At 42.1% G+C, this 13,629-nt stretch overlaps 1 protein-coding gene across 1 annotated transcript in view; it reads right to left on the bottom strand.

The window, feature by feature from the left end:
• The window catches only part of TPR (translocated promoter region, nuclear basket protein), a 294,162-nt gene that overhangs the window by 35,819 nt on the left and 244,714 nt on the right, over positions 1 to 13,629 (bottom strand). Inside the window, exons 38-41 of the mRNA XM_088453921.1 lie at positions 12,973 to 13,118; positions 12,558 to 12,635; positions 10,019 to 10,210; positions 9,786 to 9,923 (exon numbers count right to left, since the gene is read on the bottom strand). Of these exons, the coding sequence (XP_088310047.1) occupies positions 9,786 to 9,923; positions 10,019 to 10,210; positions 12,558 to 12,635; positions 12,973 to 13,118 (554 nt within the window). The remainder of the gene's footprint in view (positions 1 to 9,785; positions 9,924 to 10,018; positions 10,211 to 12,557; positions 12,636 to 12,972; positions 13,119 to 13,629) is intronic.

Here is a 13,629-nt window from a genome sequence, read left to right on the forward strand (position 1 = left end):
GACCAAAGGAGGTATGTGCCATTTCTTTAGCACTTCCTCACTGGTGTGGCTTTCCTGGTAGACAAGGCCAATAGAACAAATACTGCATTCATCTTTGGTAAGCAACAGCTCCTTTTGTATGTCTGCCCTCCCATCTGCAGGGAAGTAGTGGAGAGGTCACTTGGGGTGCTTATTTTTTCTGTGGGCTCTACCTAGTCTCTGGACTGTTTTTTTGCAGCTGCTCATCAGGCATTGCAAATGCAAAATATCCAGACCCTTTCTTCACTCATTTTCTCTACATCTGGACTGGGAAGTACAGTGTCATGCAAAAGTATTGACCCCCTTGGCTTTTTACCTTTTTTGTTACATTACAACCTGTTATTTATTTTTTTAATCTGAATTTTATGTGATGGATCTGCACAAAATAGTCTCATTTGGTGAAATGAAATGAGAAAAGTATATATAAAAAAAGAATCTTTATAAATAAAATTCTGAAAATTGGCATGTGCATATGTAAGCACCCCCTTTGCTATGAAGCCCCTCAAAAGTTCCAACCAATTACCTTCAGAAGTCACAATTCGTGAAATGAAGTCCACCTGTGTGAAATCTAAGTGTTACATGATCTGTCAGTATAAAACACACCTTTTCTGAAAGGCCCAGAGGCTGCAACACCACTAAGTAAGAGGCATCACACCATGAAGACCAAGGAGATCTCCAAACAAGTCAGGGACAAAGTTGTTGAGAAGTACAATTCTGGGTTGGGTTATAAAAAAAATATCGAAATCTTTGATGACCCCCCCCGGAGCACCATCAAATCCATCATCAACAAATAGAAAGAACATGGTACCGCAACAAACCTGCCAAGAGAGGGCCGCCCACCAAACCTCACAAACCGGGCAAGGGGGGCATTAATCAGAGAGGCAGCACAGAGACCAAAGGTAACCCTGAAGGAGCTGCAGAGTTCCACAGCAGAGACTGGTGTATCTGTGCATGTGACCACAATAAGCCATACACTCCATAGAGCTGGGATTTATGGAACAGTGGGCAGAAAAAAAGCCATTACTTAGTGATAAAAATAAGACGACACGATTGAGTTTGCCAAAAGGCATGTGGGCGACTCCCAAAATGTATGGAGGAAGGTGCTCTGGTCAGATGAGACTAAAATTTAATGTTTTGGCCACCAAGGAAAATGCTATGTCTGGCACAATCCCAACACATCCCATCACCCAAAGAACACAATCCCCACAGTGAAATATGGTGGTGGCAGCATCATGCTGTGGAGATTTTCTCAGCAGCAGGGACTGAGAAACTGATTCAAGTGGAGGGAAAGATGGATGGTGCTAAATACAGGGATATTCTTGAGCAAAACCTGTTTCAGTCTGCCTGTGATTTGAGACTGGGACGGAGGTTCCAGCAGGACAATGATCCAAAGCAAACTGCTAAAGCAACACTTGAGTGGTTTAAGGGGAAACTTAAAATGTGTTGGAATGGCCTAGTCAAAGCCCAGATCTCAATCAAATTGAGAATCTGTGGTCAGACTTGAAGATTGCTGCTCACAAGCGGAAACCATCCAACATGAAGGATCTGGAGCAGATTTGCCTTGAGGAATGGGCAAAAATCCCAGGGACAAGATGTGGCAAGGTCCTAGAGACTTATCCAAAGCGACTTGCAGCTGTAATTGCAGCAAAAGGTGGCTCGACAAAGTACTGACTTTAGTGGGGTGAATAGTTATGCATGCTGAAGTTTTCTGTTATGTTGTCCTAAAGGTTGTTTGATTCACAATATAAAAACAAAAACACAACTTCACAGTTGTAGGCATGTTCTGTGAATGAAATGATGCACACCTTGAAACAATCCATTTTAATTCCAGGATGTGAGGCAACAAAACCCAAAAAATGCAAAGGGATGTGAATACTTTTGCACAACACTATTTCCAAGGCCACGGGGAAAGAGGCTTTCTCCCTGTTAATGACCCCTAAACCAAAGGGTCCTAGTATTTGCTTCTTTCATTCCTAATGGAAGGCAAGGAGTAGGATCCCAGGGGTCAATTCTCTGGTCCTTGTCGAGAGCTGCAGAAAACAAAACTGGCTTGGGCAGCTAGGCATCCAGTTCCAAAACACGCTTGACAAGAAGACAGCTTTAAGGAAGGCGCCTCCCACAGTATATCCTGTGATGGGGAGCCAGTGTACTTCTCTTCAGGGACTAGTGCAGTGTTGGCTAACCTTGACACTCCAGCTTTTATGGAACTACATAACCCAGCATGCACTGCTACAGTTTTGCTATTAGGGCATGCTAAAACTGTGGCAGGGCATGCTGGGATATATAGTTCCACAACAGCTGGAGTGTCAAGGTTAGCCAACACTGGACTAGTGGCTCAATTCCAATACAGAAATCTGTGAGACACAAAGTTGTAGGAAAGACTTGGACCAGCATAAAGGATTGGGCATTTACTTAGATCTTTCCCTCATCCAGAAACTGAATGGTTCTTTTTGACCTATTGTACTGTAAACCTGAAATCCAAAGGGGGTGACTATTATACCTTGCCTGGACAATTTGCTTACAAAAAAAAAAAATAACAAAAAAACCCCCTCTATAGCCTTGATACTAATCTCACTGTTGAATTCTCAAGGGGCAATTCAATTGTCTACACGGTGGCTATAAATTTATTTTACTTTTTGAGAGAGCCCAACATAGCAATTTAATTGTTGCTCAAATCGGGCATTATAGCTGCCGGCGCTGACATTTCTGGTCATACTCTCAGGAGGGTGAGATTAAGGTGAAATAAACCCATGGTTAGGGTATCAAAACTGCAGTTTGGGTGCACTAAGCAGGACTTTACACTGCTAAACCTGGTTTAATATGGTGTAAAGACGGCGCTAATTAATGGGCGCCCAGAACAAATGAATTGCAACTTTGGGTGCCCATTAATTATAGCCACCCACACAACAATTGAATCGCCCCCTTAATGTCAAGAAATCCAACCAGACCTCTTCCTATTGGATGATCTTCCCAAGGCTACTGCTTGACAGCAGAGAGTGACCATCTGAGATAACAAAATAATTGTGCTAGTAGAGTATAGACCCTGGTGGCTCGCAGACATGTGCCTGTTCACTCTGACAAGAAGGTTCATGGTGTCCAGCTGAGTGGTGAAAACCTCATACGTTCTTCATTTGGAACCGAACAAGAGTGACAATGAACACTAAGCCATAAAACAGAAAATCATGATCATGCAATGGGCAAAGCAAATGTCCAACTATTGCAGCTGTTGTCATCCAGGTGTAAACAATTGAAAAGCAAAATTTTTTCAGCCGGCAGACCCTTCACTCCAGCGGACTGTGGAGAGTTGGGACACCAGATGTTTAAATTATAGCATTGTTGACGAATCACAAGGTGGAGGAACTTCTGGCCCAAGGACAAGAAATCGGCAGGCATTTATGGAGGATGCCATGTTTGTACCTTGGAGTTTCCATATAAGCTGCCTGTTACCTCTCATATGCTTCTGCTGGTGTTCAAAAATGTAAAAAAATAAAAAATAAAATAAGTTATGGTATAACATACCTTTGTTAACTCTTTTTACTCTAGGCGTAAAAGTGTGGACAGAAGACCACGTGGCTGCCTTGCACAATTGCTCAGCAGAGGCACAACTTTGAAACGCCCATGATGGTCCCACAGATCGAGTAGAATGTGCTATCACTGTGTTTGGAACAGGGAGATCTGCTTGTGTGTAAGTCTGAGAAATCATCATACGAAGCCTTCTAGCCAGAGTCTATTTGTTAGCTGGTTTGCCTCGTTTGTGAAAGCTATAAAACACAAAAAGAGTCTGATTTCCTAAAGGAGTTTGTACGAACCACGTAGATACGGAGGGCGCGTACAACATCCAGAGAAGCTTCACCTACAGAGAGGTCCGAAGACTGGAAGGCTGGAACCACAATTTCTTCATTTACATGAAAACGGGATACTACTTTAGGAAGGTAACCCCACCCTGGTATGAAGAACAGCTCTATCCTGGTGAAAAATCAAAAAAAGGGGGAGCGACAAGAGGAGATAGCAAGAAGAAAAACCTGTCTTCGCTGTCAACCACTTGAGGTCTAATGAGTTCAGGGGTTCAAATGGGGGAGCCTGTAGAGCCATGAGAAACAAAGACAAATCCCACAGAGCTACCGGAGGCACAAAGGGAGGCTGAACCCTCAGAACACCCTGCAAAAACGTTCTAACATCAGGCAGGGGGGCGATCCTTCGCTGAAACCAAACTGATTGAGAGTTCAAGTTAAAAATCTGCACTGAGTGGCCAGACGAAGGTGGTCTAACCCAGCCTGGAGAAAAGCAAGCACTCGGGAGACCGTAAAAACTGTAGGGTCATATTTTCTATGGGAACACCATTGATAATAGGAGTGCCAAATTCTATAATAGATGCGGGCAGAGGAAGGCTTTCGTGCCCTAAGCATAGTCTGAATTACAGAGTTAGTAAAATCCTTTGGCTCTTAAGATGGAAGACTCAAGAGCCACGCTGTCCAAGACAGACAAGGAAGGACTGGATGCAGGCAGGGACCCTGTGCTAACAGGTCTGGCCTTAGAGGAAGAGGCCACAGAGTGTCCATGGAGAGACTCTGAAGGTCGGTGAAGCAATGGTGTCTGGGCCAAGCAGGAGCTATCAGTATTACTGTGCTGCCCTCTTGATTGAATTTCCTGATGACCCTTAGGAGGAGGGAGATTGGAGGAAATAGGTATGCCAGATTGAAGTCCCATCTTACTGCCAGAGTATCCACGAAGGCGGCTGAGGGGTCTCTGGTTCTGGATCCGTAAATGGGGACCTTGTGATTGAGACGTGAAACCATCAGGTATACTTCTGGTAGTCCCCATTTATCCACTAGGATCTGAAAGACATCCAGATGAAGAGCCCATTCCCCGGCGTGCATGTCCTGATGACTTAGGAAGTCTGCTTCCCAGTTTAGGACTCCGGGGATGAATATTGCCGGAAGATGGTGTTCTGCCCAAACCAGAATGTTTGCAACTCCCTTCATGGCTTACCGCCTTCCTGTGCCTCCCTGATGATTGAGGTAGGCTACTGTGGTCACATTGTCGGACTGGATTTGGACAGACCTGCCCTTTAGGATATCCTGTGCTTGCATGAGTGCTTTGTACACTGCTTGAAATTCCAGGATGTTTATGGATAGTTGACTTTCCTGAGTAGTCCATCATCCCTGAAAGGTATGATGGCATGTCACCGCACCCCAACTGCAAAGGCTGGCATCCATGGTGAGGAGATCCAAAAGGGGGCGACCCTTGTTCAGATGAGACGTTTTAAGCCACCATTATAGGGAAAACCGAACTTCCTGAAAGAGGAGGAACGTCTGGGATCATATCAGATGGTACTGCCTGTTCCCCCAGTAGAGAATCAGTCGTTGCAGAGGCCTGGAATGGACCTGGGCATATTCCACCATGTCAAAAGTGGATACCACACTCCCCAAGACCTGCATTGCTGAGTGACTGGATACCCTCTGATTGCGGAGCCATTTGCGCACCCTCGATTGTAGAGCCGAAGTTTTCACTGGTAGAATGAGCCTTTGTGCCAGGGAATCCAATAGTGCCCCCAAATGTACCATCGGCTGTATTGGTGAAAGGGAAGACTTTTTTCCAACTGATTATCCAGCCCTGCTCCTGTAGACGGGCAGTGGTCAGCTGGAGAAGATGCTGTAAAACCTTCATAGACTGCCAATATCAGTAGGTCGTCCAAGTACAGTATGGCAGTATCCTGACTCCTTCTGAGATGAGCATTCATGACTGCCATTATCTTGGTAAACACCCGAGGGGCTGTGGACAACCAAAGGGCAATGGTAATGTAACCTCAAGAAACCCTTGGTGGAATGGTGCAATAGATACATGCAGATATTCATCCTGTATGTCCAGGGAACCATGAAATCCCCAGGTTCCATTACCAGGATAATTGACCATAGGGTCTCCATACGAACCTGGACACATGAACCTGTTGAGATTTGAGATTCAGAATAGAGCAATGAGACCCATTAAGCTTCTGAATCAAAAGCCAAATTGGAGTAATAAGTCCTTCCTTGTTAGCTAAAGGAACCAGGATTGTCAGCCCTGACCTTAGCAGGGCATGAATGGTCTAACCTTCTTGGGAGTAACCCTTTAGGAAGGTGACGTAAAAATCCCCAGTAGGGAGGGGGATTTCCCACCTAATGCACTGTCCCTGTGGAAGAGGGTAAAAAGACACTAGTCTTTTTTGGAATCTGGAACAGTTAACTGGAGTATTTCATGCTTCCCCCATAAACTCAGTATGCTGTTCAGATTAAGGTAATCCAGCCTAAATCACCTTCTGGTGTCTGAACACTAGGTTTATTAGGCTTTAGGAGCCGGTACTTCATCTTCTATAATGAGGATTGAATTAACCACCACTGCTAGAGAGGATCCACTGATGAATGACGCTCCTCCTCTCAGAGATAGGCCCAGAGGGAGAAACCTATGTATCCTCTGCCGCCTCAGATGATATATCAGAATCTGAAAGCAGGCTGGATTGAGAGGATGGTGCAGTCCATCTATATGCTTAGACGGTTGATGCCTTATTCGCCTGTAACATCTGCAGATAGGTAGATGCTAAAAGACAGATTCTGCACTGAGTGGACCTAACCCTCCATCCAGGAAAGATGTATGGGAAGAGGAAACATAGCAGGCTGTAATCACTGTGGGGAATTTAAAGTGGGAGGCAGTGTGGGGACTGATAAGTGGTCCACTAACTGCGTCATAACCTGGAGGACATTCAAGGTGACCCCTAAACAGGTGCTGGCGAGGCGGTGTATAACAATCAACACACAGCCTGTATGAAATCCTGAGAGGCCTACTGCGCAGGATTTACATGAAACCAGTACAGGAACAACAGTCTCCTCTTTACCTTTGTCCTGAGACATGGGAAATATTTACAAGTAACCTACAACAAGTGTAGGGTTAACTATGCAATGTGACCCCCTACACAGATTAAAAAAAAAACAAAAAAAAAAACACTAAAATATTTATTTTTATTAAATTACAAAAATCTAAAAAAAAAAACACTACTTTTTACAGGTTGTCATTATGGGGTATTGTGTGTAGAATTTTGAGGACAAAAATGAATTTATTCCATTTTGGAATAAGGCTGTAACATAACAAAATGTGGAAAAAGTGAATTGTTGTGAATACTTTCTGGATGCACTGTATTTGCAAATGGGCACTAAATCGCAGAAACAATGGTAGGAAAGAAGTGCACTGCATACAAATATACTTACAAATCTGCACTGAATCAACTTATACAAGCAAAAGTTGGTAGGATTCCAGTCCTATATACCTTGGTCCTAGGAAAAAGGTATACTCATAGAAAGCCCAAATCTCCCCTCAGCAAACACTCAATTGCAGCTAAGTGTCTCCAATTAATTAGGAGAGAGGGGGATGGGCAGCTCAGTCTTCACAAGCAAATGTGAAGTACTATTTAACCCCTACACACCTAGTAGTTGAGGGATAAATGGAGCAATAGCAGTGATCATTATAAAGGACAGTCATAAATAAAACCTGTATGAACTCCTGTTTCCCGTTACGCTTAGCTTAAGTATAAAGGTAACAATGTAATGTGACCACCTTCACAAATATCTAGTCAATGTTTAGTACACAGAAAACCCCCTTACCCTGTCAGAGGGATGAGGAGAAATAGTAGTGATGGCTATAACTGACTATTTTTTTCTGAAAAAGCCTAAGCAGTATAACACACAGCAGAACTAGCATAAGTCACATACAAGGCATTTAAGCAATACACTTGCAATGGGCTCTTAATCAACTATACAAAAGGACAAAGCTTAGTAGGATATTGAGCTCTGTATAACCTGTCCACCAAAGGAGATGTATACAGGGAGACTGACCAAACCTCCTGAGATTCGCAGCTACAGTAGAGCACTTGAAAGTGGTCTCTGGGTGTCTCATATGCACAGGAGGCCCGGGAGATGCAACCCAGGGAGAGCCTACCTCCCCTAGGCTGTATCAATCCACCGGGTGCACTGGCCTTTAACATGGTCGTCACAACTGCCCTCAGCGCCAGATTTGTATGCCCCGGTGGGCTAGCGGGGAAGCAGTCGTCTCCAGATCCCCACTACAGCAACCTTGGGTAGGTCTGCACTGCCTGCCATGTGGTTCCCCGAAAGCGGGATACCACCTTACCTGCATCCCTGTACTTCTGGCTGCAGTACCGGGCCCAGCGTCACATCTAGTCAAACTCCGCTGGCGCCCGCCAAAATCACCAGTTCCCTCACCGGTGTTGCGGTGCCGTCGGGGGTAGATGGAGCAGCAGCACGGGCGTCCATTAGGACACCTAGTACTGCTTGCTCTGGAGAAAAAAAATCCAAAGCTTGGGACTGCCTGAGCAGTCCCATCTAACTAGGTGCACTAAATCCTGTGCACCAAACTGAAAAAACTGAGTACATGTAGCCAGGGGCGGGGTACATATGGAGGACCCAGTGCATGCTGGGAGCTAAAGCTTGTAACTGTTTGGTGCCTGGATCACTCCAACCACATACTCAAAGGTAATTCCTGTGGACCCGATGGAACCCGAAGAAGAAAGGAAAGCATTTTGGAAATTTTGGTACCAATGGAGTTGTCCAGGTGGTTTTGGAACACACACACACAATCTAAGCATGGTACAAAGTCCAGGGCGGCTCTCTCCAAGACCCCTCTCTACAGTCAAGACCTTTTTACTACCAGAGCTCCTCGTTTACCTTTCACAGCATGGCTGTTAAGTCAATGTGAATCAAAGTCAATAATTTTTTCCGACTTTGTGGGTTAGATCATGCTCAAGCCTCGTAAACATGTTTCAGGGTTGGAAAGATTAATATCTCCTGGTGTGAATCAAAATGGTTTCCAACCGCTTGCTGACTGGACTTCTGATTGCTGCTCTGTAGGATGGTCAGCCCTTTTTCTTTTACCTAAAGGACATACCACCATACAAGAATTGCTGCATGTGCAGCCTCTATACAGTACATCCACCAAGATCTCCTTGAAATCGCAACCTGGTGCTGCCAGCATTACATCACCCTCCTTTTAAAATAAGTTTGGTTTAATGAAAGTTCTGTTGCCTAAATCCAGAGCAAGAGATTCAGAGCTGCGGTACTTGTCTTCAAAGTCCTCATGCCTCATCTTCCATGAAGACAGGGCTTTTTTTTTTATAAACCAAAAACCTTCCTCTCAGCCCAAGGTGGTCTCAAAGTTTCACCTTAAATAGGACATTGCGATCCTGGCTTTAGGCAAATGCACCCTCTGCACTCTATTCCTAGTGTTTGCCATAGGACATCTGTAGAAGGTGCTGGTAACTACAATAGCAGTTATCTTTACAAAATTCCCAACAGGTCCACCTTGTAATAAAAAACTAGGGAAGAATGATTTGGAGATCGGGATTACTACTAAAGTTCTCCAATGATAGGAAGAGAAATTCTGAAATAAAGTGTATAAAATAAACTCCTATATGCCCTGAAAAAATACATAATTGACTTTGGTTGACAGAGAAATTAGAAAAAATACTGCATGTAACAAAGTAAAAAAAAAATGGGCTAGGTCACAAATATAAACCACTTAGGTTTTGAAGGGGTTAATGTCAGAGGTTCCCAAACGCAGTCCTCAAGGCTCCCCAACAGTTCTGGTATTCGAGATATCCAGGGTTGAGCACAGATGACCTAATTAGTACCTCAGTCAATTGATTTAACCACCTGTACTCAACCATGGACCTCTCTAAAAACATGAACTGAAAAATACTGAATGCCTGGAAACAAAAGACACACCGCAGCATCATCTCCTTCGTAGGCTTCATTTCCATCAGCACTACCGTCTTCACCATTACTCTCATCCCCTTCATCACCCATGTCCTCATCATCCTCTTCCTCATCATCCTCTTCCTCCTCCTCATAACCTGGTATGTCCTGGGAGGGAGGGAGAAAAAAATTAAATAATCCTCACAAAAATTATTCAAAATTAAGTCTTTAACCCTGCAGTTGTTATAAAGGGCCAAAGTTACCTCTTGATCGGCTTCATTGTCATCGTCCTCCTCTTCATCGCTGTCTATGACAATTACATCATCACGCTTAGGAGTAACATCCTGGGAGGACTGCACATTTTGGGTCTGATCGGAAGACTGTGTTGCAATATCCATAAGTGATTGTGAAGTCTCCTCGCTATCTGGAATGTGCGGATACTCCAAACTACCACTCTGTAAATCATGAGGAGGGAAAATGTATTATAGACTAGCTAAATATTACGTACTAACCAACATTAAGCACTATTACATCTCTCACTGAAATGGTTATATCAAAGCTAAAGTTAGTCATCCCTGGCAACAGGGACAAAGTAGGAGACACAGCAAATATACAGTGAAGGACATAACTAAAAATATACTTTCCAGAATTAGAGTAAATGCATATATATTCTTCCTATATAGCAATCATTCCAAACGAAAGGCTGTTTTCAATAATAATAATCCATCAACATCTTCTATAACACAAGCAAATACTTTTCAGTAGTCCATATACTGTATATATTATATAAAAAGTACATTATATGCATGTATACATACACAACAAAATTTTTTTATATACACACACACACACACACACATATATATACACACACACAGATTACAGGTGCGGCACTCGTCCCAGAAATATCACTCCAGTCATAATTTAAAAATCCCAGACTCACAAGGGTGAAGGACTGTCCTATTGTTAAAGAAGCATTAGAAGTGTCTGGGATTTATATATGATCTATTATACAACATGAGCAAGCAATTAAGGAGATGTTTTGTTCCTATAATTAAGGATTTAAAAATACTCAGGAGCTGTCTAACGAATCAGCCAGTATTAGCAGTCATTAAAAGGGTGTTTTTTTTTTACACATTTTGAGACAAGACAAAGACGCCACAGAACCAGATGAAGTTGTGATCGGCGAAAAGCGTTGTGTGATTGTCGTCACAATTGACAAAGATTTGTTCAATAATCCTGCTCCTTATAATTGGGATAATGACCGGTTATATGCTAATAAGAAAACATTTTTATGTATTGTTGAATTTTAATAATGTGTTTTGGAATGATTAAAGTGGTTTGTGCATCAACTCATCTTCCATTGACTCAATCTATATATTTATATCAATATTGTATTACCAAAGGGATTGAAATTGTGAATATTAAGCGCTCCTCAGGTTACTATTGTTATATATATATATATATATATATATATATATATATATATATATATTACACACACACATACACAAGTTCGATATATTTAAACATATGTTCTTGATTTTTTAAACATCTCAACAGTGCAGCCAAGGCTGTAATTCCAGTTCACTGGAGATCCCCGACGTCTCACCATAGCAGAATGGTTCTCCAGATTGGAATTCAATTTATCCATGGATGATCTTATATCTGGAGCTACTAAATATAGAGAGTTCAGTGGTATCTGGGGACCCTGGTTTCTATTCAAAGACTCCTATTTGGTTTACATTAGTGGGGATTCTTAATTCACTTCATGTTTCAACTAGTTCTTTTGCCGTTATCTCAGGTGGTCGCTCCTTTTCCCTACCTCTCCCCTTCATGCTTGTACTCAGTATTTTTCGTTTTTTTTTTTTTTCCTTTCTGTCCTATTTTACTTTGTTTTATGGCCTGATTGCTATTTTCTCTGTGACCTGTTTTTTATATTGTATTTTGTTTCTATTTGTTATATGTTTTTGCTATGTTTTGTGTAGGTGTTTTGCACCCTCTGTCATAGATTTTGATGATCTAACTCAGGGGTGGGGAACCTTTTTTCTGCTGAGGGCCATTTTGACATATGACATTATTTGCAGGCTTGGTTCAGGCCATGCCCCCTCCACATGACGTCACACGTGGCAGGGCCACAATTGCCGTTGATTACAGCAATGCCCGGAGCATCCTGAGGATGCTCTGGGGAGTGGTAAGGGTAGTGTTGTGACAACCTGAAGCATCCTAAGGACGCTCCAGGTGGCACTGCTGCATAGATTCTGGCTGCAGTGTGTCATTCTAGGCACCCTGCTAGCCATATGAGGCTAGCAGAAAAAAAGCTCAGAGGGCCAGACCAAATGATTCTGAGGGCTTTATAAGGCCCCCGGGCAGGAGGGTTCCTCATCCCTGGTCTAAATAAACATTAATGTAAAAAAAAAACCTGACAATTTCTCAGCAGTTTTTGGAAAAATATAGCTAGTTAAGTGGTTAAGAGCCTGTGTTATTTTTGGAATAAATCCTATGAGAACGAGCTATAATTTAACTTGTTGAAAACGCAGGTATGTCACGTATGGGACATTTCATGGAATGGCCCTCATATAAATTCCTCCTTACCAACAATATACACCTATGTCCCTAGAGTGACAACTTAAGGCCATTCAGCCACAAAAAAACAGTGACTCAGATGGCAGAGTAAGCCCATCTAGTTATATCAAATGTTTACTAAACATTTATTATCCTACAGAAAAATCACACTCAAATACATATAAACATAAAATGGTGTAAAACACATGGAGATAAAATCAGTAGATTTATTTTTACCTGTGTCAGTGTATCCTGTGATTCCTGATCAAAATTATGAGATTCTGCCTCAGGCAGATCTTCTGTCAAAATCTCCTCCTTAAAAAAAAAATTAATGGGAGAATTAAAAATAAATAAAGCGGTAAAACAAGATAATGGCATTTAGAATGAGCATTTCCATTCTTGCAATAATTTTTTTCAGGACCTAAATGGCAGTGTATTATACAGTTTTATATTCAGATAGGAGCTTTTAAATGGAAAGGCTTTCCAACTCTCCTGTGACCATAAACAGGCGCATGTCAATCTCAAGCAAACATTTAAGTACAAAACAAGACTAGCCATGATCAATGCAATAACACAGTAAAAAAAAGTGTGTACCAGTCCTGAAGGCAAAGCTATTACAGTATCCAAAATCCTTAAACACATGCCAACAAACCTCTGGTTCCACTCTCTGCACACTTCGAAGCTTCTTATTTACAGGTATATCTGAATCTTCAACTAATTGCTCAGTAGTTTCCGTAGAGCTCTCTTCACCTTCTTCACGTGGACGCTTTGAGATTGAAGAGGTTGGTACTGCTGGAACTGAAAAAGTTGGTGGTTTTAGAAAAACAGTTTAAATAGCATATCAGGCACTAGTTATAGTTAATATACATTAAAAACAGATCTACTCTCAATTTAATATATTGCTGCTCCTAGACAGTACCTCTGAACAGTACTTCTATATCGAAACACATAAATAGGAGGTACAAACCTTTAAGGAGCGAAACAGTTTTGAAAAAAAAAAAAAAAAAAAAATACAATTTATTTATAAAGCAGAAAAAAAATTCAATGAGTTAATTAGAGAATGTGATCATTAGTCACTGTGGTTTCTAAGCGATTAGTTTTCCTAATCACTCACTTTTGATATTGATTTACACATAGTATAACAAAACATGCCAGGAGAAAAATAAGCACTAGGATCCAGTGTTTTAATGCAACTTTGTAAAAGTCCTATGTTATTATAATGGTATTTTAAAGATTACAGCTGTAAAGACCGCAAGGTATGCATACTATTATAGATTGTAGTAGGTCTCAAACCTCCCCCCGTGTGCTC

This window comes from Taudactylus pleione, unplaced genomic scaffold, assembly GCF_031769625.1.
Source record: "Taudactylus pleione unplaced genomic scaffold, aTauple2 ptg000602l, whole genome shotgun sequence".
Classification (NCBI taxonomy): Eukaryota; Metazoa; Chordata; class Amphibia; order Anura; family Myobatrachidae; genus Taudactylus; species Taudactylus pleione.